Consider the following 26,191-nt stretch of genomic DNA (forward strand, 5'->3'; position numbering starts at 1 on the left):
ATATATTTTCTATTTCAATTTTAATTTTATATTTTTGAATTTCAATTTAAAAAAATAAATTTATAATTTTTTTTTTGAATTTTGGAAATATTCCGAGGAAGTGTATCCCTCGGAATATTCCGACGACATATTCCTCGGAATATTCCGAGGAATTTCCGACGAAAAAAGTCCTCGGAATATTCCGAGGAAATTCATTTCCTCGGAATTCCGTCGGAAATTTTCGAGGAATTTCCGAGAAAAGATGAATTTCCGAGGAGTTATTTCCGAGGACTTTTTTCGTCGGTATGTCGTCGGAATAGCGTTATTCCGACGACATACCGACGATTTTTTCCCTCAGTATGCCGCTGTTTTCTTGTAGTGTACGATTGCATAAATATCTGAATAAAACCACACTAATATCTACAACTGTTAATTTATATTTACATGCATCAATTTATACAGTATACAAACATGAAACATCTAATATACGTTTAGTGAATAATAATAACCATCATACGAAGAAAATAAAATTAATTTGTATCTTCTATATGTTGCCTCATTCCTCACTTCTCTAATCTCTTTAATCTCCTTCGTTCTAACCCTATACAATAACCAATCAACCATAACCAATTCCCCAGATTACTCAAACCGTATACACAAATCTTCAAAATATGTAATTAAACCGATCGAACTCATTCTAAATTCGATTTCTAATTTTCACAGCGAATCGACCGGAAATAATTACCAATTCAAACCGGTTAACTGGTACGAGGTCCTGTCTAAACCATCCCCCAAAACCCCACCTTGCTGCTGCATTAATGACGGCGCCGCCACTGAAGAGACCATGTCAGAACCGTCTCCAACGCCGCCGTTAAACCTCTTAGCCGGATCTTGATCCCAAAACGGCATCGGAATATTCGGTTTCTGATTCAATCCAGACGACGATGCAAAATCGTGATTCATCGAGTAACCGGTTCCGCCGCCACCTCCGTCGTATATAGCCGCCGGGTTGTTGTTATCGGAGAAAACCGCCGAAAAAAGATTCGTTCTTGAAACATTTTGACCGGGAACCGACATAGGAAGACGGTAAAGATCATCATCCTTATCGTTATCCAGATGATGATGATGATGATGTCGGGATGATGTACTGTTGTTTTTCTTGTAGATCCGACACAACACCCAATCATCAAGCTACATAGTTTTAAACCAATCAAAAACAACATCAATCCCTAGAAAATAATAATTAAAAATTCATAACAATACTATAATAATAATATTATTTACCCGGAGAGAGTTTTTCTTGTGACCAAAGTCACATCTGAGACTAGGTTTATTATCGGCTAAGCGATATTCATGCATGATCCAATCTGATTTAATTCCTTTCGGTGGCTTCCCAGTGTAGAACACGAGAGCTTTCTTGACTCCGACTTTTTTGTTACCATCTCCGGTTGAAATCACCGGTTTATCTGTACCGGTCGCTTTCCAATAACCAGAAGTAGCAGCTCGGTTCGGTCTAGCTCCGTTTGGATATTTCCGATCACGTGGACTGAAGAAGTACCACTCTTGTTCTCCGAACAAAGCCTTCTCTGTAAGAATTTAGACAAGAATCAAGAAAAATGGTCAGAAAAAAACAAAAGAAAACAATACGGATCTGACCGGTTTGGTTTTGGTTTAGTTTACCGGGAAGTTCCCATGGATCGTGTTTGTAGAGATCGACGTCGGCTATGATGGCGACTGGTAAAGGAGAAGAGTCTGCTTTGCGTTTGAGGTAGTGGATCACGAGTTCTTCGTCGGTTGGGTGGAATCGGAATCCGGGAGGAAGGTTTGGCTGCGGCGGCGGACCACCGGAAGAATCGGTGCTCTCCATAGCTTGACACTTTCTTGAGGGAGTCAGCGTTAAGCTCTCTTGTATTTTAAATGGATGCATAAAAAAGCCAAGTATGAATGGTTTTTATCCACTGGAATCTTTTGTACGTACACCATTGCATCCACATGTATTTATACAATAGTTTTTTTAATAATTACATATATTATAGTTATGATATTTTATTAATTTATAAAATTATTGATAAAATAATATATTTTTATTCATGATAAATAATAATTGTTTTTAATTTTTATTTATTATTCTTTTGTTAAAATATAAATTTTAGTCTATGTTTCCAATTTATAATAATTCATATTCCCCATAATTCAGCCGGTTTAAGCGTGGTTTGGTTGGCACTTAAAAGCAGATAAAGAATGACGACATTTCGACACATATACAAAGTCTGACTAATCATGGCGAATCTGTTTAATTACCATACTAAAGTACTGCATAAGGGTAAATCAGATATCTTGAATTAGATAATGACTTTCTTAACCATGCATTATAATATGTGTTCAATGTTCATATAAGCTCGAAGTGCGGCTCGACACGAGCGGCCATGACGTGGAATTTGCGATCAACAACGATAGCGATACATTTCATTACATAAAATACATAAATGTGTTTGTCCTTTTACTAAATTAAAATAACACAAAAGTCATTTTAGAAAGTTCACTATTGATTTCGCCTGTTGTTTTCCTCTATTGATGTACCTACTTACATTATACAGCTACTCGTTAATTTTAGATGAAAACGCCACTGAAAATATTAGTAAGAAAATTATCAACCACAAATACAAATTTATCATGAAATTAACCGTCGGAGAAACTGAAAAAGAAAGTTGATGATGAGTAGTCTATCAGATAATATATACTGACAGTATTGAAATTGGAAACACTTAAACTTGTAAGATAAATATAAAACAGTACGTGTCAAAAAAAATTTTAACCCTATAAGTTAATTTTCTGTAAATTAATAATATTTTCTTTATCTAAACCATATTTTTAGGCCAATATCATATACAAGGAACATCGTTTCCAGAAATTGTTAAAATTTAAAATTTGACAAATCTTGATAATGCTACAAAAAATAGCAAAATCACTATATTTTATGTATGGACATTACCAAAACGCATGCCTGCCAATAGTACCGTGTTCATCTGAGTATGAGTCCAGTCGACAAGTGGCAAGCTGTAAAACAATAATGACATTGCCACACAAATGTAACAAACGGATGATGTGGAAATGGATGGCGGGTTCGGTGTGGGAAATTTCAATAAAACATTTTTTACGTTTCAGATGTCATCTCACGCTTTTGTTATTAGTATTTCATCGTGACCACTTGGAATATTATTTTATTATCATTATATATACATATATAATCTACATTATAATGTGTCAGTTTCATCACTCTTGATGCGACACATCAGCAGGTAAGTAGACTCCACTTTGTGAAAAAATATAAAATCTGTGGTTCGAATCCGGATTACTGTGATATAAACACCAACATTTATACCACTGAACTAAAAGACACTTTGTACATTAATTACCGAAACTAATACATATTTATGAATGATTTCTTATAGTGGATCCCACACATAACTGTAATGTTTTAATACTCACGTGTAACTTTGATCATCGAGACTTATTTAGTAAAATTCGCATTCTGGTCCAATAAAACTTATAAGCGGGCTAAATCTCTTTTGTATGTACCTAGGATTTTTATAGTACTCTGTCTCCACCGATAAACCGAAGCGTTACCCTTTTAGCTTATCAAAAAAAATTCTGAAACTTTTCATCTTCACCTCTATATATCTCCAACGATCAGTTATTGTACCGTTTCACCTCTGAAACGATCCGTCTCAGTATATATAATTCCTCAAACAAACCTTGAGACTCATATCTCTTATTAAATTACTCCTAAATTGAATTGTCGCAGCTTTTAGCCAACCTTCGAAAATGTCAGCCTCCAGTGTTGTTGTTGCTTAATCGGTCGTTGTCCCCGCTACCTTTCTCGGCCTAGAACATAGTACCCAGGAAAAGGTATTGACAATTTGACTTTCTATGGAATACTATATACCATATTTGTTTAATCAATATTCAAGCTATCAGTTTTAATACTTTAAGTGTATGTTTCTTTGGGCAGAATTCCGAGATCCACGGTTCTATCCCAGTTCGTGTGAATCACTACCATCCATCGCTACGATAGGGGGTCGATCGTGAAATTTGATTGATCGCTTTGAAGTTGTCCGATTAACTAATATGATGTAAACTCTGTTCTGATGGGCTATAACGGAAAGTTATTTGGTTGCTAGGACTAACAGAGGCTGCAAGGCTGGGTACGTCTCAGGGGGAGCTGAAGGACGGTACAACTAGAGCGCCTATTGTCCGGCTTTTGTCGTGCCAACGTGCTATGGAACTTAAGCCTTCCTAGGAGAATCCAGATCACTTCGAAACGTCGGCTGTCATTTTCAACAGGTACCACAAAGATGTAAAAAAATTTATGTTTGTGGTGTGGTTCGACTCAAGATTGAAACTTTTGCTGATGAAATAATGATTTTGTGGATGCATGTCAATTAGATTTACGAGGCTACAAACTGTTCACTGTACATTGGCAGAGAAAAAATGGCTATGTATGGTTCAGTTGTAACACCTGTGTGGTGCAATGGGGATGGACATGGTAACCAAAGGTGTGCATAATGTTATTGAGTTCCTCAGCGATGATTCCCCTGACATGGATGTGATCGGAATCTCTGGTGAGTTCCTTTTGTGTGTTATTGGTTTGATTTTAAAACAATGTCTTTTAGCTTAGTGTCATCTTGAGACTTAAAAACTTGAAATTTATTGGTCAGGTAACTTTTTCTCCGACATTAATAAACCTGCTGCGGTGAACTGCATCGAGGGACATGGCAGTAATTATAAGAGAGATAGGGAACAAGGTGTTGAAAACGAGTGTGTCTGGCTTGGTGGAGCTCAATATACTCAAGAACCTCACCGTCTATGTTGTTGCAGGCTCTCTAGGTCTATTCAAATCTCATGCCAGCAACATAGTGTTTGATGTATTCATAGCTACTTGCCAAGATCCAGACCAAAACATGGAGAGCTCTCAAATTGATGGAAGCCATTAATAGCAATCACCGTACCTTCACTATCTCCACCATCACTGAAGATACCATCATAGAGAACCATGGCAAGGTTGTCTAATTTAGTTGTCATAACGTTCATGTATTTCAGGAGCACAGTGAGAACATTCTTCCAAGCAGTGAAGGTGACGTAAGATTGGCAACATCATTGGGCCCGTCTGTTTTGGGAGACAAGGTCGATGAGGAATGTGCTGCAGCAGATCCTCTAGAGATTTCAGATGCTCAGAACAACCGCAAGCGCTGCCGTGAGTGATTGGAAATATTTATTATATTCCTATCAGCCCATCAACGTCTTTTCTATGCATTTTTAAAAACTGTTATTATCTTTGTTTTCCATCATAAACTTTGAATATTTTTTCCCTTGCATGTTTTCTCTGTTCGGAGATTTTATTTCTATTTTGGATTATTAATGAAACGTCGACGGGTTCTAACTCAGACAAGATTTGTTAGTGGTGTATTTTTTTAGTTTACCTATTTCTGACATTTTTTTTGTCCACCATAAACTATTTTTAACAAAGTCGAGTAAAACTCTAAAAATAAATAATTTTGCAACCGTATAATTTTATAAATTTTTCTAGAGTTATTAATTTTTTTAAAAATAGTTTATTACAATTCTATATTTTGAAATTAATTTAGGTAAAATAAGAAAATAATTTAATTTATTGTTCGATAAATTGTTTAATTTTTTGAATTCAAATTTTATATTTTGTTCCTTACACTATGTGTTTTATATACTAACAACCACCTAAGTAAAACTAAACAACTTCATAAACTTTATCTTTTGAACATGAAAGCGCTAATAACGCTAATGGTCGATCAAATCATTACGAAAATAATGCATATGAATTCGCCGGTCATTCTTATATCAATTTAATCAAACTGTGTGACTTCCAAATACTATGTTCATCACCATTATAAACAACACGGAAAAACAAAAGTGGAAAAAAATAAACGACAAAATCCAGTAAAAAAAACTACACAACGATCAATAACTTATCCGGCTCCGCGCTTGGGCGGAGGCTATACCCCTAGTCACCAATTTTTTTGTTAGTTTTGCCTTATTGAATTTTTAAACTCGGGTGATTTTCAACTCAAATATCTATAAAGTTATCAAAATAATAAAATAGAAAATAATAATAGATAATATGTGAAAATAAAAATTAATATGCAGATATTTTAGATAATAAGAATCCATTTGTATAGTTTCTTAATTATTAGATAAACTATTAAATAGAATACTGATGAGAAACTATTAAAATCAGTCTTCAGATCTGAGATATTCATATATTGTTTAATTGTCATTTTACATTTTGTTATTCATAATTCATAACGATAAAATTAAATATACAAAACTATATTTCTTACTTGTAGGCAATTTTCAACGAGTTGTGCTTCATTTCTTTGGTAGTTAGTTCTTCTGCTGCTGTGAAATGGTTCTTTTCGTTTTTTATTTTATGTTCACCTTATTTTTCATGTACGTTTAATTTCGTCGGCAGTGGATCTTGAAATTCGTCGATCTAAGTCGGTGGTGGGTTATGCGATACTTGAAAAGTTAGGGTGTGAATTTGGTTTCACGATTCAGATATGATCGAGTCGAGACTAGAACGTGTACCTCAAACCCTTTATATTCTCTTCTTTTTTTTTACTTCGGTGGAGAAGTTGTTTCCGTCTAAGCTGCGTGGTGATTCGGGGTTCTTTGGAGCGAAGGCTTGACGTAGAGGAAGATTATTCTACAGGAAAATCCTCCGTCGTTGTGTTTTAGGTGTCTCACGACGTCTCAGTTTCTAGGGTTCCTTGTTCGGTAAAAGTTGTCTCACTTCTTAGACTCAAGTTTTCTTCAGATGCTCCGGCTTAGGCGATGTCCATCGGTCGACATGTCACCTTTACGGAGGAATCCGTAAAGTTATGGCGAATCTTATTCGGTGGCAGCTGTCACCATTTCTTTCTTTCTATTCTGTTTTGATCAAGGTTTTTTGGATCTTCGATTTTGTAATAACCCGTTTTTAGGCGTATTATTTTTTTTGTTTTCTTTTATTTTTTGTTTTAATTTTTCCAGCAGTTTCTGTGATAAAAAAAAAAAAAGAAACCTCCAAAATATCTATATGCAGACTTTAAAAAAAACACTTGCATTAATAAGTTAAAGTGCTTTTGTTATTTGATCTACCAATATAAACAAGAACCAACGTCTGTTTAGATATTATTGTTATTCGTTGAACAAAAAAATTATTGTTATTCTATATTATATTGTCAAAAGCTTACATATTTTAGACCTGAAGGGTGTTTTAAACTAGCAAATTTCCTTGCAAACACAGTCAATAGTATATCGTATTGAGTGGTGGCAATACACTGGTTTTGTTTACCATTGAAAGATAGCGAGAGTATTATCCTTTGCTAAAGAGTTATCCTTTTGCATTCAAACTAATTTTGTTTACCATTCATCATTTTGATTTGACGTAACACAAACTAAAAGGTAAATAAATCAAAAAGATAAAACAGACGAAGAAAAACAACACGTTTTGTTTCTAAAACCATAGAAAGATATCTGTATAGTATATGCCACGAGTATAGTCAAGTTTTCCACCGTCAGCATGCCAGCTTTCAAATGTGAGATTGTTAGAAAATTAACAAGAGATGAAGTAATGGTTTATTGCAAAACGTGGAGTCCTTTAATTTTTAGCAACAAGAAAAATTGTGGTTCGCTATTTTGAATCTTAGATTTAAGAATATGTATAAAAAGGAATCTCACCGGTATGTGTGAGGAAATCCACTCATTTTCTTGCCCTTCCTTTTTATTATAATTATAAGTTATCGATAATAACATCGCCAAATTAAAAGATGCTCTTTAAAACATTTTTACAGTTCTCTAATAAAATGATTTCATTACCATATTTTAGAAGAAAATATTGTTTAAAGACTGGACTTATTATCCTAAAACTCCTTATTTAATTATTATTACGAGGAGTTTGAACTTTAGAGCAGCATTATCCATGAGATATTTATTGGGGTTATTAAACAAAAAAGTATAATATTCTAATATATATAGTGTAAATAAAGAAGTTAAAGTTTAATTAAGAAATAAAAATTGAATCAATTGAGAATTGACAAATGTTAGATGGGTTTTGAAAAAAAATCTAAGTTCTTATTTGAAACCTAAGTCCAGTCTAAGTTCTTATTTTACAGTTCTCTAATAAAATTATTTCATTACCATATTTTAGAAGAAAATAATGTCTGAAGACTGGACTTATTATCCTAAAACTCATTATTTTATTATTATTATGAGGAGTTTGAACCTTATAGAGCAGCATTATCTAGAGATCGGTTCGCGGACCAACCCGCCCCACCTGATTTGCCAAACCGCAGATCGACTCCTTTTTTTATTCAAAATTCCGACCCATATGACCCGCTGAGAAAAAATGATATATCTGCACCTGCCCCGCTAAGATTTACGGGTAACCCGCATGATCCGCCGATAATATTAAATTTAATAAAATAATTATTTTTATTATATGTTAATTATTTTTTAAAAAAAATCATATAAAAATATATTTATATTTAAATTATATCATTTTTTAAAAAAATTCTATATTTTAACAAATTTTTATTTTTTGTTTTACAAACTTTTTTGTTTCTTTTTTAAAAAGCGGGTTGGCATGTACCGCGAATCAAATTTGGTCGATCCGCATCTATCCTGCTTAAAATTGACTCAATCCGCACTCGTATGTTGAATTTTTTAATCGGTCGACCTTTTCCCGCCATTTGACGGATCAAACGGGACGGGATTCGCGGGTAGTGACTCATATTCCCATCACTAGCATTATCCATGAGATTTATTGGGGTTATTAAACAAAAAAGTATAATATTCTAATATACATGTGTAAATAAAGAAGTTAAAGTTTAATTAAGAAATACAAATTGAATCAATTGAGTATTAACAAATGTTAGACGGGGTTTTAAAAAATCTAATTTCTTCTTTGAAGCCTCTATTTCTTTCTCTTTCTTAACTTTTTTATTTGTGTAATTGTGAGAATTCCCTTTTGAAAACTTCTAATCGGAAGTGTTCTTAGATCATAATATTTTCTCTGGTCCAGAGCTAGGTTTTTATAATATCAATGAATATTTTCTCTGGTCCGGAACTAGGTTTTCATGATATGAATGATATATACAATGTAAAACACTTTTGCAATTTCGGATTATGCACACAACAACACCAACATTTACTCTTTTAATCCCTTATATATTAATTGAGGAACATTTGAAAAGATGTAACCTCAATTTTGTATTAATTAAAAGAGGCCCCAATGCATAGGTGGCACTCAATTAGGTAGTCAATTACATTCAATTGAAAAATAAGTAGGTCCACATTCGATTTTTATATGTTGTTAGATACATAAGTTGGTCAAACTATATGATATAATGATATGATATGATATTTTCTTTCCTTAAATAAAACCTACGGAATTACCATAAATGACTAATATATATATGACAATTAATGAGTTTAATAATAAAGATTTGATAACAATGTATATCTCCTCCATCATTTTTTGTTTAATTTTATATTATTAAAATAAATTAAACAATCAAATTAGCTATAAAAATAAAATTTAGATTTTTTCGTATATGTTATATTTTGAATTTTTAAAAACGACAATAAATGACTAAAACTATTAAAATTATTATGTTAAAAATTAATGATCAATTGGTTTAAAATTTTTATTATAAGAAGATGCACATGATTTTAAAACCATATGAGTAAAAAATATCATTTAATAATAAAATAAATAAATATATATATATATATATATTAAACACTATATACCATAAGATTACATAAATATTTTAATATTAAAACTTTCAATGAATTTTCAAGAACATTTATAAATTATAAATTTATTAAAGATTTTAGATTGAAAATTTTGTTATCGATGATTTAAATATTTTGTTATAAAACGATATGAACGATCATAGAACTGTATGATTATAAATTCTTATTTAATAAATAACTATACAAAATATACTATTCCTAGAAAAATAGGTTGGTTCATCTTAACTTATATTACACTTTTTATTAAACTAACTATCGAATTGATAAATAACGTACCAAAAAATATTTTGCACTTTCCTTAAATAAAAGCTACGAAATTACCTAATATGATTAACGTATATGTGAAAATTAATTATAATGAATAATAAATATTTGATAACAATTTTTGTATCTTAGTTCTTTTTTTAATTTTATATTATTAAAATATATTTAAAAATCACATTAAATATATAATAAAAACATTTATAATTTTTCTTATATGTTATATTATGAATTTTTCAAAACGTCTATAAATTATTAGAAATTTGAATATCCCCACTCTGAAAATTTTGTGATCAATAGATTATTTTTTTTGTCATAATAAGTTACAAATGATCATAAAATTGTATTAATATGAACTTTTATTTAATATTATAAGAAGATACACATTATTTTAAAACCATATGAGTAAAAAATATCATTTAATAATAAAACATATATATTATATATATATATATAGATTATACTATATACCATAAGATTACATAAATATTTTAATATTAAAACTTTCAATGAATTTTCAAAAACATTTATAAATTATAAACTTATTAAAGATTTCACATTGAAATTTTTGTTATCGATTATTTAAATATTCAGTTATAAAATGATATGAATGATCATAGAACTGTATGATTATAAATTCTCATTTAATAAATGACTATATAAAATATACTATTCTTAGAAAAATAGGTTGGTCCATCTTGACTTACATTATATTTTTTATTAAACTAACTATCTAATTGATAAATAATCTACCAAAATTTTTTTTGCACTTTCCTTAATTAGAAGCTACGAAATTACCTAATATGATTAACGTATATATGAAAATTAATTATTATGAATAATAAATATTTGATAACAATTTTTGTGTCTTAGTTCTTTTTTTTAATTTTATATTATTGAAAGATATTAAAAAATCACATTAAATATATAATAAAAACATTTATATTTTTTCTTATATGTTATATTTGAATTTTTCAAAATGTCTATATATTATTAGAAATTTGAATATTCCCACTCTGAAAATTTTGTGATCAATAGATTATTTTTTTGTTATAATAAGTTACAAATGATCATAAAATATAACGCATATGAATTTTTATTTAATAAATATTCAAACTAAATAATATATATATATAAACACTAATGATTTAAAGCAACAAGATTGGCTGATCAATTTAGTCGTCCAGTTGAAATCTTTCAAAAGTATGTGAAAGACTAAAGTCAAAGTAAATATTGATTTAGAATAGTAGTTATATTTTACTAACCAAATACCGAAAAAACCGAACCGAACCGAAACTAACCCGATATCCGGGTTGAACACCCGTAATCCAAATGAAGCCAAACTATTGTTTCATTCTCCAAAATATAATAAAAATAATAACTTAATCCCGCGCAAGGCGCGGATCTTATCCTAGTCAATAGTATACCATATGTCCGGTGGTCTTTCTGTTAATTAGAGTCGTAATTAATATGGTCCTAGCAAATTGTTTTAATCAGATGGATATATATACCCGACAGTAGGATTCGGTGCTGTTTAACTACTTCATTGAATTAATAATACAAATATGTGGGTTTGATTGATATGTCTGTCCAAATAGGTGGTTGTCTTTTTCAGTTAAACTAAAGATATATATTATTCATAAAAGTGTTTCTCCTGTACTTCAATTTTTTTTTCTCAACATAGTTACCTATACATATAACACCTTAGTTTCACCCCGTCATATATAATGGTATTATGGTAACCTAACTTCAAATTTTATTACTTATCCAAAAAAAAAACTTCAAACTTTATAATATGAACGTGGTCATCCTGGTCAGTTTCCCCTTAATACCAATACAAAGAAACCAAATGATCAGTGCTCTAATCGGAAATTGTGGTCAATTTTAACTTTTTGTATCTTTGTTGCTTGGGACATGTGATGATTTTCCTTTATTCTATAATTAGAAAGTCACTAGCTATATATCACATAAATTATCTTATAGTTACACTCTTAAAGCATGATTATCGGTAAAAACGTTTTTGGGGTTCTTAAATTTTTTTTTTTGTTTTGCTGATTAAAAAAAAAATTAAAAATGAACCAATCGCGGGCCGTTACGTGTCTGTGGGATCCGAAAACAGTACAACAAACCCCTGTAAAACGTTTTTTATTTGGCGACATTGAAGCACAGTTTTTACAAAAAAGTGGTGGGACCTACGCGTAAGAACCCTCCTCCCACCACCGATAATCATGCTCTTAGTCCTGGTATGACTATCACTACAAGAAAACAACGGCATACTGAGGGAAAAAATTGTCGGTATGTCGTCGGAATAACGCTATTCCGACGACATACCGACGAAAAAATTCCTCGGAAATAACTCCTCGGAAATTCATCTTTCCTCGGAAATTCCTCGGAAATTTCCGACGGAATTCCGAGGAAACCCTATTTCCTCGGAATTTTCGAGGACCACAAGTTCGTCGTAAATTCCTCGGAATATTCCGAGGAAGATGTCGTCGGAATATTCTGAGGGATAAACTTCCTCGGAATATTTCCAAAATTAAAAAAAAAAATTATAAATTTATTTTTTTAAATTGAAATTCGAAAATATAAAATTAAAATTGAAATAGAAAACATATTTAAAATACAAAAAATAATAAAATAGTTTTTATAAATAAAAAAAATGTTTTATAAATACAAAATTAGTTTTAATAAATATGAAATCATCTTTTTATAAATATAAAATAGTTTTTATAAATACAAAAAATAATAAAATAGTGTTTATAAATCAAAAAATGTTTTATAAATACAAAATTAGTTTTATAAATATAAATATTTTAATAGATATGAAATCATCTTTTTATAAATACAAAATAGTTTTTATAAATACAAAAAATAATAAAATAGTGTTTATAAATAAAAAAAATATTTTATAAATACAAAATTAATTTTAAAATATGAAATCATCTTTTATAAATCCAAAAATAGAATTTATATACAAAGAACGGTTTGTATATTTAAAAATAGTTTTTATAAATAAAAAAATAAAAAAATAGTGTTTATAAATCAAAAAAATGTTTTATAAATACAAAATTAGTTTTAATAAATATAAATATTTTTATAAATATGAAATCATCTTTCATAAATCCAAAAATCGAATTTATATACAAAAAACGTTTTGTAAAATCGAATTTATATAGAAAAAACGTTTTGTAAATACAAAAATAATGAACAATTTATAAAAAAAGTTCTAAATCAATTCAACACAACCAAATCACAATTCTAAACCTATTACACAACAAATCACAATCCCACCCAATCACCCTAACAAAAATCTATCAAAAACCTTCTAAAATCATCAAATCTACTTAAAAACCTAACAAATAGGACCTAAGAGAGTGGGATAGGGTCCTTACATGATTTGTAAGGGGATGGAAAGGATTCGCCGGGGAGATCGTCGCGAGAAAAGGTGGAGAACGCCGGAAGGAGAGAGAGATCGCCGGAGAGGAAGAAGAGAGAAATGGGGAAGAAGATGCGGTCGAGTTTATAAAACCTTGGGTCCGACGGATATTTTCCGTCGGAATTCCCTCAGTATTTTCAATTTCAATTTTCCCGAAATATTTGGCGGCTTGTTTGCCCGGTTAAATGAAAATATTCCGAGGAAATTCCGACGGCCACTTAAATATCCGTCGAAATTTCCTCGGAATATTTTCATTAATTCGAGGAAAAAGAATATCCTGTGCATGTATTTCTATTAATTTATATTGTTCCTCGGAATTTCCTCGGAATATTCCGAGGAAATACCGAGGAACTAGTGTTTGGGGTTTCAAAACATCAATTTTTTTTGCCGTATTTCATTTCTTATACAATTGTAATGCATACCATTGAGGATTTTTTGTATAGATGAGCATAAACCATGAAATAACAAATTTCAAAACGAATTGTAAGTATTCCCTTTACCGTTCATTAAAGTGTATAAGTGTTTCTCTTATGTTGTGGGGATTTCGTTCATACAATCGGAAAAGTGTTTATTATAGGGTAAGGAACAAATTTTTGACTTCATAATGAACGGAAGACACTTAATAAGGGTTATATAGGTGTTATTCAAACCGCAAAAACGTTGTTTTCGGTTTAAAAACCCTATTTCCTCGGAATTTCCTCGGAATATTCCGAGGGAATTCCGAGGAAACCCTTTTCTTCCTCGGAATTCCGTCGAAATATTCCGAGGAAATTCCGAGGAACTAGTGTTTGGGGTTTCAAAACGTTAATTTTTTTTTTAAACGGATCGATCGATGGATATATGTCCAAAAACGCATCGATCGATCACTAAGAGGGACCAAAGCGTAACAATGTGATCGATCGATGAGATTATCCCATCGATCGATCGAGGATATCAAGTGTTCCTCGGAATTTCCTCGGAATATTCCGAGGAAATTCCGAGGAACTAGTGTTTGGGGTTTCAAAATCTCGAATGTTTTTTATAAACGGATCGATGGATGGATATATGTCCACAAACACATCGATCGATCACTAAGATGGACCAAAGCGTAACAATGTGATCGATCGATGAGATTATCCTATCGATCGATCGAGGATATCAACTGTTCCTCGGAATTTCCTCGGAATATTCCGAGGAAATTCCGAGGAACTAGTGTTTGGGGTTTCAAAATCTCAAATGTTTTTTTATAAACGGATTGATCGATGGATTTATGTCCAAAAACGCATCTATCGATCACTAAGATGGACCAAAGCGTAACAATGTGACCGATCGATGGGTATATGTCCAAAAACGCATCGATCGATCACTAGTTCGTCGGAATTTCCTCGGAATATTCCGACGGATTTATGTTTCCTCGGAATTCCGTCGGTATATTCCGAGGAAATTCCGAGGAAACCCAAATTTTGGGTTTCCTCGGAATTTCCTCGAAAATTCCTCGAGAAATTCCGAGGATTTCATTTTCCGTCGGAATGTCCGTCAGAATACCGCTGTTTTCTTGTAGTGTATGGGGGATGTATTAGATGAGAATATAAATTATTTCAATATTGTTCGACACTACATACCCCTCAAAAAAGTATCTATAATTAGTCTAAGAATATATTTTTGCACAACAAAACTTTGTCTAATATTGTTTTGAATTAATGTGAAAGCATCGTAGTTTAATGGTTAATGTTAAAAAGTTTTTACACCCAGATCTAGGATTCAATTTCCAGACTATACAATTTCTTCCAGACTATACACCTAGTGAAGGTTCTAGAGTACTATAGACAGATCTATTTGTTGTGGTCGTCTGCTGCGGGAGAGAGCATGTGAACCGTCCGTCGATCCAAGTGTTTCGGAGAGAGCTTCGTCATCGAATCCTTATCGTGAAGTTGTTCACCAATATCGCATATGTTGCAGGTAGTAGATCATCAAATGTAATAGAGTTAGATATTATATGATGATGTAATGTGTTACTCAGCGTTAAAAAAAAACTGCTTTTTAAAGTGCGCATCCTTTGTTTGAAACTTTCACGAGATGAAAGGAATTAAAGAATAAAGTTACTCAAGAATAAATATATGTACATAATCATATTAATTAGCTTCTTGTTGCAAACCAAACCATGAAGCTATCGTCGCATTAAGTGTCACCAAAGGCTCGGATGGCTAGAAATTGGCTATGAAGTTGTTTGTCCACGAATCTGACCTAAGAATCACACACATGACACATTCCACCACACGAATTCGTATTTATCCAAACAAATTATACTCGTTGAAAAGACCGAAACTTAATAACTCGTTTCGTTTTGCTCAATATTTCAGTAAACCCTAGCAAAAAAAAATTCAGTAAACCCTAGCAAAGCTTTTTTATCCATATAATATCTTAATCAATTGTGTTTAGATCAACTAATATATTCGAAGATAATATTTTAAAGCTGTGATCCATAATGTGACCGTAGTCATCTTGGACATAAAAGCTGAACATTATATGATATCATTTTGTTAACTATAAATATCTAAAATTAATTGGTCCTAATTCGTTTGGTTGTTGTTCGTTTTGCAGATGCTGCCGCAGCCGCATACGCAGCTGTAACTTGTTATTCGTTTCAAAGACGTTGGACGTTGACGTTGACACAGAAAATAGATTTAATATTGTTCGTTGATAGACGTTGCGGTTATTTTCATTTTGTTTATATTTTAATTTTATAAATTTGTAAAATTATATTTTAAAGAAATAAAATGTAGTTTAAATATATTTATATCCATAAAACTGTTATATTTAATTGATAATAAATAAAATATAGTTTAAACAAACGAACATAATTTAGAAAAAATAGCCGCAGCTGCAGGAAGTTGCGCTGCCAAACGAACAGCACTGTTGTATGTTCCTACGACTATAGAGGACCAAAATTCAGACCGTAAAATTAACACGCTCAGCATGCGTCACGCGTATGTTTTCAATACAGCTAGGTACAGGGTATATATGGCCAGAGTTAATTAAATCATTTTAATAAATTCCGTACTAAAGAATCAAATGGTTTCTTCTAGTCGGTGGGAATTTTGCTTTTGCTAAATCATCTCTTACTTTAGCTGGTTTAGGAAAGTGATTAAGGACCGTTCCTTAGTCTTCTGCTTTATCCGATATAATTAGTGAGTTTCTTCAACCACCGGGTAATATATCACACATGTGCAAATACCACAAACCAAACAAATAAATTTAAAACATTGTCTTGGTTACATGTATTTTTCGTGTATATAACCAACCACAAATGTCATTGTTATAATTTTAGGACATTGCGTATATTTTGAAGCTTACCCACCAATTGATTAATAAGAACTCTTGATTAATATGTAAAGAATACAATGTACAAATGTTAGTTAGGTTTAATTTCTAAGTAACTAAATTTTAAAAAGAAAAAAAACTTGGCAAAAACTAAAATAAAATACGGTGATAAAATTTTAAATAAATCTTATATACCTCGTATGATCTAAACATATCATGTGAAATAGCTTTTATCAAGTAACATGATTTAACCCTTTAACAAAAAAAAAATCGCATAACATAATCAATACTATTAAAAGGGAAGAAATTTTAATAAATATACGTAAAAAGGTTGTTTGGACACTTTCATTAACTAATAATATTTTGGTATTACTTTGATTTGGACAAACAATACGCTACCTTAAATTTCTCTAACAATTATTTAGTCAAAGCTTTTAATTATTGGACACGTATCTTTTTGTAAACGAAAAGATTATACCATATATATACGACCACATACATTTGGTTCACAAAAATATAATATAACGTACACTTTATTATACTCTTCTCTAAATATGTCTCATTAACTTCATAATTAAGATAAGTTTAAAAATTATATATTATGTTAATTTTATTTTATTGATAAATAACAATTTAGTATTTAAGATAAGTTTAAAATTATCAAAAACCCAACAAATCTTTTTTTTAATCTTCAACAAAACGCCTACAAATCTATACTATTAAATTAGCCAAAAACCTCTCAAATAAATCTTAAGTTTCACCAAATGAACAAATGTAACTTTTATAAAATGCACAAAAATATAATGAAAAGTTAGATTTGGGCATTCGGGTATTCGGATAAAGTATAAATCGGTTTCTTTCAGGTCCAAGTTCTTTGGGTTTTGGTCATTTATATCCAACTGGGTATTTGAATTTTTTTGTTGTTGTTCACATCGGTTCCTTTTAGTTCCAAGTTAGTTTGAGTCAATAATTCAAGTATCTAGCTCGGTTCGAGTATTTAAGACAAAAAGATCTAAAGAATCCGAAAAGCCAAAAAATCAAAACATAGAAATACCCAAAATCAAACAAATACCAGAATTAACTAAATATCTAAAAGACCAAAATCTTACCCGAGAACCAAAAATATCCAATATTTAAAATATATTTTTTAAAATTTGAAATTTTACCAAAAACTTGAAAATATAACAGAAAACGCGAATCCAAAATTTACAATAATATTTTTATACTGAGAACATATATGAATTACTCAAATATACATAATATGAACAAACAATTCTGGGTACTTTGGGTACCCAGAGTCTAACAGAGACCCGTAGGTCCAAAAAAATCTAATGGGTACTTTTTCCCAATCCCGAACCTCAACCTATATTTCGTATTGGTTTGGTTCGTTTATCAAATTTGGGAAAAAATTTCATCCTTAAAAAAGAGTTGCATAAGAGTGTATATAAAAAATCTCGAATAAACTTATTCATAAGTTATATAATTTTAAACAAATTTATGTATTCGATATAATACGACTTTATAACATAATAATACACAATATACTCAAACTACCATCCCATATCTAACTTCATATATAACTAGTAAAACCCGCGCACTACAAGAAAATACATGCTTAGCGAGGAAATTTAACGAGGAAAAATAATCCTCTTAAATTTACGTCGATTTTACGAGGAACTTACGTGGAAAACTAAAGTCATCGTTGTTTCCTCGTAACGTAACGACAAAAATGTTTCGTCGTAAAGTGGATGTAATTTAACGAGTATTTTACGAGGAAAAACTATTTCCTCGTAAATACGACGTAAACTTTGCGTGTTATTTACGAGGAAATAGTTTACGTATATTTAGCGGGAAAATTTTGAATCCACAACTTTGTAGGTGTTACACGTTTTTTTTTTGCCACCTAATTAATTTTCGTCGTAAATTCATAGGAAAATTACAACTACCAGATTCGAAATTTCCTATAAATATGGATGTTTGAACATCATTTTAAACACACCAACAACAATCCGGGACTATTTACGAGTTGCGGAAGTGGATGTATATGCATAGAGATGCTAACGGGAGAGTGACGAAAGAATACCTTGCGGGTCTGGAGACATTTATGCATCAAGCAGATTCAACACCGCTCGCCCAAGAAAGTGGTAAGATGTTCTGTCCTTGTCGGAAATGCAACAATTCGGAACTGGCAAACCGTGAAAATGTTTGGAAGCATTTAATAAATAGAGGTTTCACGCCAAATTACTATATCTAGTTTCAACATGGAGAAGGTTTTAATTATGATCAGAATGAAGCTAGTAGTAGTAATAGCAATTTTCAGGAAAAAGAACCGGTTGATCATCATTTGCATAATGAGCATAGTTACCATCAGGAGGAGATGGTAGATTATGATAGAGTTCATGATATGGTAGCTGATGCATTCGTAGCTCATGATGAAGATGAAGAACCTAATATAGATGCAAAAAAGTTTTACGAAATGTTAAACGCGGCGAATCAACCACTTTACAGTGGTTGTAGAGAAGGTGTCTCTAAATTGTCGTTAGCTGCTAGAATGATGAATATTAAAACTGATCACAATCTACCTGAAAGTTGCATGAACGAATGGACGGACTTGTTTAAAGAGTATTTGCCGGAAGACAATGTGTCTGCTGATTCTTATTATGAGATTCAGAAACTGGTTTATAGTCTTGGGTTGCCTTCGGAGATGATAGATGTTTGCATCGACAACTGCATGATCTATTGCGGAGATGATGAGAAGCTAGAAGAATGTCGATTCTGCAAGAAGCCACGATTCAAGCCGCAAGGACGGGGACGTAATAGGGTACCGTACCAAAGGATGTGGTACCTACCAAAGGATGTGGTACCTACCAATTACAGACAGATTGAAAAGATTGTATCAATCAGAGCAGACTGCTGGAAAGATGAGATGGCATGCCGAGCATATTCAGATGGTAGCGGCCACAAATCCGGAAAGGGAGTCCATGTTGAGGAACATGCGACAACAATAGGCCTGGGAATATGAGTTTTTACCCGCGGGGCCCGGCCCGTTTGACCCGCCGCGGGGCGGGTGCGGGTCGAACAATTTAGAAAAATTGATTCGCGGGTGCGGGTGCGGGTTATAAGCATTTTATGCGGGGCGGGTGCGGGTAGTTGGATTTTGAAGCGCGGGTACCCGCCAACCCGCAAATTTTTTTTTTTTACATTTTTTTTTTAAATTTTTTTTTTTTTGTAAAAATGTATATTTGTAAAGAAAATATGGTAATTTTCAAAAATAATAATCAAAATATTTTAAAATATTTAAAATTTTAATTATAAATATATAAAATTTTAATTATAAATATATTATTTATATTATATTTTACAAAAAATTAAATTAAATAAATATTTTTTAAAATAAAAATATAACCCGCGAGTCCCGCGGGTTATCCGAAAAATTAAGCGGGGCGGGTGCGGGTACAAATTTATTTGTTCGCGGGTTGTGCAGGTCGGATTTTTTGACAAAAAAAAACTTTGTAACCCGCGGGTTGGCGGGTCAGCGGGGCGGGTTTGACCCGCAACCCAGCCCTAGACAACAACATCCCATTCAAGGCGAGTCATCCGACGCACATAACGAGGCGGATGTTACGAGGAGGAGTGATGAATTCTACCAGGCGATGAACGACCCTTAGTTTTTTTTTTCCGGTTGTTGTATTATAAATTCAAAACTTATTTATATATAAAATATTTTCATATTGATTTATTTTTATTTTAATTTTTAATTTTATTAATAAATTAAATAATTTTAATTATTTTTTAATTATATTTTTAAATTTTGTAAAATAATAAAAACGAAGTAAATTCGTAGCTAATGTACGACCTATTTACGTAGAAACCTTACGAGGAAATGACGAGAAATAATAAACGAGTATTTTACGAGAAAACATTTACGAGGAAATAACGAGGAAAGATAAACGAGTATTTTACGAGGAAACACTTTTAAGGTATTTACGTGTAGTTTACGAGGAACTTGTTTCGAGGTATTTACGAGGAAATATAGCGACCTCCTTACGTGAAATATTGACGTGGTCTTTACGACGAAATGATCTACTTCGTCTTTACGATGAAATATATTCCTCGCTACGTTACGACGAATTAGCGAGGAAATATGTGTTACGACATATGAGTAATGAGCAAACGTGGTTCCTCGCTAATTCGTCGTAAAGCCTCTTTTACGACGAACTCACGAGGAAAATCACCCTCGTTAAGATTATGTTTTCTTGTAGTGGCGCTTTCTAATCGCGGATCAAAATCTAGTTTTCTATTTATAAAGAAAATATGTATGACATTATACGCAATAAATAACCCATGCATATCTATGATTTTGTTATCTATTGTTTGTATATATAAATTTGTTAGAATTTGGCTATGCATATCCTTCAGTATTCATGAAACATTTTATTCGGATTCCCACATAGGATAATGTGCTGAGATTGAGTAAATAAACAAAAACATGCATCAATTTATTTTTATTTTATTTTTGTTAAATGTGAATCAGTTTATTTGTTGTTTTTTTTTGGTAAAAAAGAAGGTGGTTTCACCTCTTTGCCGGGAACCCAAGCAATGTAAATAGTCTCTCCCAGCACATATCGAACCCAGGTGGCGGAAGTTACCGCCGCAACCTCTTTACCACCAGAGGTGACTCATTCTGGTAATCAGTTTATTTGTTATTTAGGTTTTGTGTTCAAAGTTAACATAATATCAGAACCAAATTTGTTGGGATGATGGCGTTGTTGGTATGGACTTTCCGATCTTAAATACGCTTCCAGTTCATGGGCTAGAAGAGTTTTATCTCAAAGTATGTTACAAATCCCACATTGCAAACTATGATGGAATCTAAAATAGTAGTAAGTTGTAACAGCTTGAAGCAACCTATATTTTCGCTAGTCGAACGATTCGTATCTTTCTCTCCCCTGCGTCTCTCGCGTCCGGCCAGATTTAATTGCAGCTCCGGCGTTCGGCCGCACGTCACGGCACATGCTGGCACCAGAGGCGCCTCTCTTCTCCTTCATTCTTCATTCGCTCTTTGATTTGTCGCAGTCTCGTCTCCCTCTCTGTTTTCTTACGGTTGTGTGTTGGCGGTTTCGTCTATCTCTTTCATGTGCGCAGAAATTTTTGTTCCGGCGTTGTTCTTCTCGGTCATGGAGTCCGGAGGCGGTGAGAAGTGTGGGTTCCAGTGGCAAAATCGTTTTTAGGGTTTTTCTTTTGGCCCCTTTAGCCATTAGGAGGGTCGGTGGCGCGCGGAGTCGATTGGACGTTTTGGGCTCCAAATCTTGTATGCAGTCATGTGTCTGCTTATTTCCGGTTTGTAGCTCGAGCGACGGTGTTTCTGGGTTCTCGGTCTATGCCTTGGAAGCTCATGGGGCTCGCTTGGGGCCGTTCTCAGTTGCTGACGGTGGCATTTGTTGGTATTAGTGGTAGTGGCGCATGGAGTGTAGTGGTAATCCGGTGTCGGATGGAGAGGCATTTTTAAACCTCTTTTCACATCTTCAGGCTTCAGGTTCATCAGTGAGATATAGTCTTCTTACTTTCATGTGTGTTCTCAGCTCTTGGTTTATTGTTTAGCTGTTCTGAAGTCACCGGCTGATGTAGCGGAAGCTTCTAGGGATAGGACTAGAGATCCATTGATTCTTAGAATACCCGGAAAAGTAGGATAATCAAAAGGATCTTATTTAGTATAAGAATGCCTAAGATCAATGTATTCTTAAATTCGTTGAGATCACATATGATCTACCGAAAACAAGGAACAATAGAGAAAACTCTCAACTTTTATTAAAAATCAACCAACTCATAAACTACGTAAAACCATAGCCGCAAATACTATATATAAGAAAACATAAGAACCCTAAAACTTTAGAGATAATTATCTTAATAATAAATAAACTCTAAATAAAACACTAAATAAATAAGATATTTATTCTAAATATCTTCTCTGCATCATTTTCTCCGGGTTGAAAAGATTCGTCCTCGAATCTTAACCGTGGTCTTCAAACCCAAAACGCTGTCCATAACACACATGTTTATCTTTTTCCTTGGCCTTCCATCGATAATAACCATCAAACAAAATAATATAATTCTTTTGCACCATCAATTTAATCTTCAAATCTATCGGAACAAAACACATCACAAAGAACTGAATTTTTTTCTTCATGTGTTCTTTATGATAAGGAGACAAAACCTCCACTATCTCCATGCTTCTCACGGACATCTCTTCTTTAATAAGATTGAAGTGGCTGACCTCGTGGACGTCTTCTATCACCATCATGATTTGACTTTGATCCACGAACGCATCTCTCGATAATTGATTGTTGATGAAGCTTACGTTATCTTCGTTGTAGATATCATAAACTGGATCACCAATAATCTCAATGTAAACAATTTGTTCACTTTCTACGAACAAATTCTCCATGATTCCAGAATCGAGTTTTGATTAAGAAACCAAAACACCAGCTCTGATACCACCTGATGTAGCGGAAGCTTCTAGGGATAGGACTAGAGATCCGTTGATTCTTAGAATATCCAAAAAACTAGGATAATCACAAAGATCTTATTTAGTCTAAGAATGCCTAAGATCAACACTATAAGAAAACAGCGGTATTCTGACGGACATTCCGACGGAAAATGAAATCCTCGGAATATCGCGTTTAAAACGTCAAACAACCATTCTAAGTAGCACCGAACAATATGAAAATTCACTAAATATATATACGAATACAAAAGATCTACAAATATAAAGGTTATAGAAAACAAATGTACATCTAGCTAGAGATCTATGAGCTTGCCTCTAAACCCAAAAGAATTGGAATCCAAATACATAACATTTGCCTCATTACAACAATAATAAAAACTCAAATGTCCTATTTTTATTGCGTCAGCATTCCATCATATATAACCAAACCCACCAACTTGCCCTGAATACCCAAACCCGACCGAGTCGATACCATAACTATTTTGAGCAAAACCAAAGTCGTCCGGGTTGTTAAACTCTTCCTCCATCTTCAGGTAGCCAGAATTAAACTCAAGACTAGGAACAACATGACTCAGTCCGAGTTCTGGACCTGAGTTATGCTCAACATTGCCAACAAAACTACCCCAATCGAAGCTATTTGTGTCCGCTAAACCGTTGAACCCGGTTTTCTCTCCTACGGTAAGGTCCGGTCTAAGCGAGGAGAACCGGTTTGACGAATTAGCATACTGGAAATTTCTGTTGTCGGTCTCATGATGTAGTGAATCAAGAACGTCTTCAAAGTGAGAAGAAGATGACGTCGTTGATGAAGTACCATTGTTGCTAAGTTCTCTAGTACTCGTAACTACATGTTCGTAGGCTTGTTTTTGTGCGCTTGATTGCTTCTTGTATATTCTACATAGAACCCAATCATCTAACTGCAAAAGAAAAAAAAATATTAATTAGGGATAAATCATAAAGATTATTTATAAAATACAATTTAATTATAAATTGTGATTTGTCACAACATGAAAATTGATAATTCACATGTTGTTTTGTTACCTTAGAGCTTCCGTTTGCACGAGAGGGTTCAAGGAGACGATACTCATGCATGATCCAATTGGTTTTAGTGCCTTTAGGTGCTTTACCGATGTAAAACACCAAAGCCTTCTTAATACCAACTCTCTTTCCTTCCGTCGAGATGATTTTATCCGTACCCGTAGCTTTCCAATAACCTGACCCGGCTACCCGGTTCGGTCTTGACCCGTTTGGGTACTTTCTATCTCTCGGACTAAAAAAATACCACTCTTTTTCTCCGAATAGGGCCTTATCTAAAATCACAACCAAACCAAGAAAAATTATGAATATGTTGTTTTTTTCAAGAACTTTAAAATTGTACCGGTTTGGTTTACTTACTTGGTAAGACCCAAGGATCGAACTTGTAAAGATCGATTTCAGCAATAAGCTGGAGAGAAAAATCATAACCGGCTGCTTTTCTGCAGAGATATTGAACCATAAGCTCTTCGTCGGTCGGGTAAAACCGGAAACCCGGTGGTAAACTCAATTGGGCTAACGGGTCGGTTTCTTGGATACCCATCTTTTTCTTCCTCAACTTCTCTACGAGGAAACTATTGCAGCAAAGTATGTGTTTTAATAGTATTATTATTCAAATATGAACGATAAGGTTTGGGTCATAAGCTACTTATTTATATATATGGAATCCACCGCTGCGAATTAACGTGTGTACTGAAACTGGGGACCCACTTTTGTGCTTATCTCTAAACACTTTTGAATCCTGACACGTGTGTCAGTTATATCGTCGTAATTTACGCAAATCCCTTTGGTTCATTGAACCTACATGAGAGCATATTTGGCTCTTCCTCGTACTATTTGTATGTTAGGTTCTTTTGTCAGTAATATTATTTATTTATTAGTGTTCACTAGTTTGAGAAGTATTTTACTATGAAAAAGTAATAATTAAAACGATGCTAGTTTTTAGTTCAAAAACTAATATATTATGAGAAATGATTTAGAATCTAATGTTTAATTGAGGTTTCTTTTGTATTACTACTTTACATATTTATTTAATGTTATTTTAAAATATGGTGTAAAGTGTATAGTTTTAGTATAATTTTCCATTTTTTTAAATAGAGTATATAGTTGTAATATATTAATCTACTGTTTTGACCGAGTAAGTGGACGTTTAGGTCATCAAAGCTGTTGGTTTTTTTCATTGATTTGACCAGAATTAAACTGTCTACATAAACGACCAAGTTTTAGAACACAAAACTATATATTTAGCGAGTATATTGAACATAAACCATGAAATCTGCGAACTGGTAAAAGATAGTTTTCATTACACGTTTTTTTTGTTGACGCGTTCTATTGAAATGTATATATGCCAAATGTTGTAGTGTTCAGAATAAAGGTAGGACACATGTAACTGAATGGGTGGATAAGAGAACTTAATTTTTGTTTTTAAAAAAGCGAAGTTGAGAGGACAATGAAACTGTTCAATGTATCTTAGGTATCATCAACATGGAAAGCATTTTCCATACAGACAAAGCTACAACGTGACGACACGTGGCCACGTGTCTATGGTATAAGTTAGGCGCCATATTTGTCATTTGTCAAAAAGACGTTATAACGATTGACGATAAACAAAACACGAGTTTGATGTTGACTAAAGATTTTTTGTTAATTGTAAAAAAAAAAGTTATGACTGTTTTTTTTTCGTCTATTTATTATTATTATTGACTGTTTTGTTTCACTAACACTACAGTACAATTTATTTACTGTAGTTACTTAACTTTTTGTTTTGGACTTTAATTATTTAACTTAGTTTCACAGGTTATCCGTATATTCAGATAGGAACTATAATAGTCGCAGTTTAATTTATT

The 26,191-nt window shown here is 32.6% G+C and overlaps 2 protein-coding genes across 2 annotated transcripts; both read right to left on the minus strand.

The window, feature by feature from the left end:
- Window positions 1–396: 396 nt before the first annotated feature.
- On the minus strand, window positions 397–1,935 carry LOC106402345 (NAC domain-containing protein 18). The gene is made up of 4 exons (XM_048760480.1): window positions 1,660–1,935; window positions 1,264–1,565; window positions 725–1,170; window positions 397–580 (listed from the first exon to the last, which is right to left on the minus strand). The coding sequence occupies exons 1-4, from the start codon at window positions 1,904–1,906 to the stop codon at window positions 460–462; spliced, it is 1,116 nt and encodes a 371-aa protein (XP_048616437.1). The 5' UTR covers window positions 1,907–1,935; the 3' UTR covers window positions 397–459.
- A 21,594-nt stretch (window positions 1,936–23,529) lies between these two features.
- On the minus strand, window positions 23,530–24,968 carry LOC106406812 (NAC domain-containing protein 19). Its single transcript, XM_013847549.3, has 3 exons — window positions 24,708–24,968; window positions 24,354–24,622; window positions 23,530–24,229 (listed from the first exon to the last, which is right to left on the minus strand). The coding sequence occupies exons 1-3, from the start codon at window positions 24,886–24,888 to the stop codon at window positions 23,729–23,731; spliced, it is 951 nt and encodes a 316-aa protein (XP_013703003.1). The 5' UTR covers window positions 24,889–24,968; the 3' UTR covers window positions 23,530–23,728.
- Between the last annotated feature and the right edge of the window lie 1,223 nt (window positions 24,969–26,191).

Source organism: Brassica napus, chromosome C6 (assembly GCF_020379485.1).
Source record: "Brassica napus cultivar Da-Ae chromosome C6, Da-Ae, whole genome shotgun sequence".
In the NCBI taxonomy this organism is placed as follows: domain Eukaryota; kingdom Viridiplantae; phylum Streptophyta; class Magnoliopsida; order Brassicales; family Brassicaceae; genus Brassica; species Brassica napus.

What these genes read in the sequence shown, in the direction of transcription:
- LOC106406812 (XM_013847549.3), bottom strand. Translation starts at nt 24,888, where the DNA reads ATGGGTATCCAAGAAACCGACCCGTTAGCCCAATTGAGTTTACCACCG. An exon ending in CGATCCTTGGGTCTTACCAA is followed by an intron (nt 24,623 to 24,707) that starts GTAAGTAAACCA and finishes TTGTGATTTTAG; the next exon opens with ATAAGGCCCTATTCGGAGAA. An exon ending in GTGCAAACGGAAGCTCTAAG is followed by an intron (nt 24,230 to 24,353) that starts GTAACAAAACAA and finishes TTTCTTTTGCAG; the next exon opens with TTAGATGATTGGGTTCTATG.
- LOC106402345 (XM_048760480.1), bottom strand. Translation starts at nt 1,906, where the DNA reads ATGCATCCATTTAAAATACAAGAGAGCTTAACGCTGACTCCCTCAAGA. An exon ending in CGATCCATGGGAACTTCCCG is followed by an intron (nt 1,566 to 1,659) that starts GTAAACTAAACC and finishes AAATTCTTACAG; the next exon opens with AGAAGGCTTTGTTCGGAGAA. An exon ending in CAGTTAACCGGTTTGAATTG is followed by an intron (nt 581 to 724) that starts GTAATTATTTCC and finishes GTTATTGTATAG; the next exon opens with GGTTAGAACGAAGGAGATTA.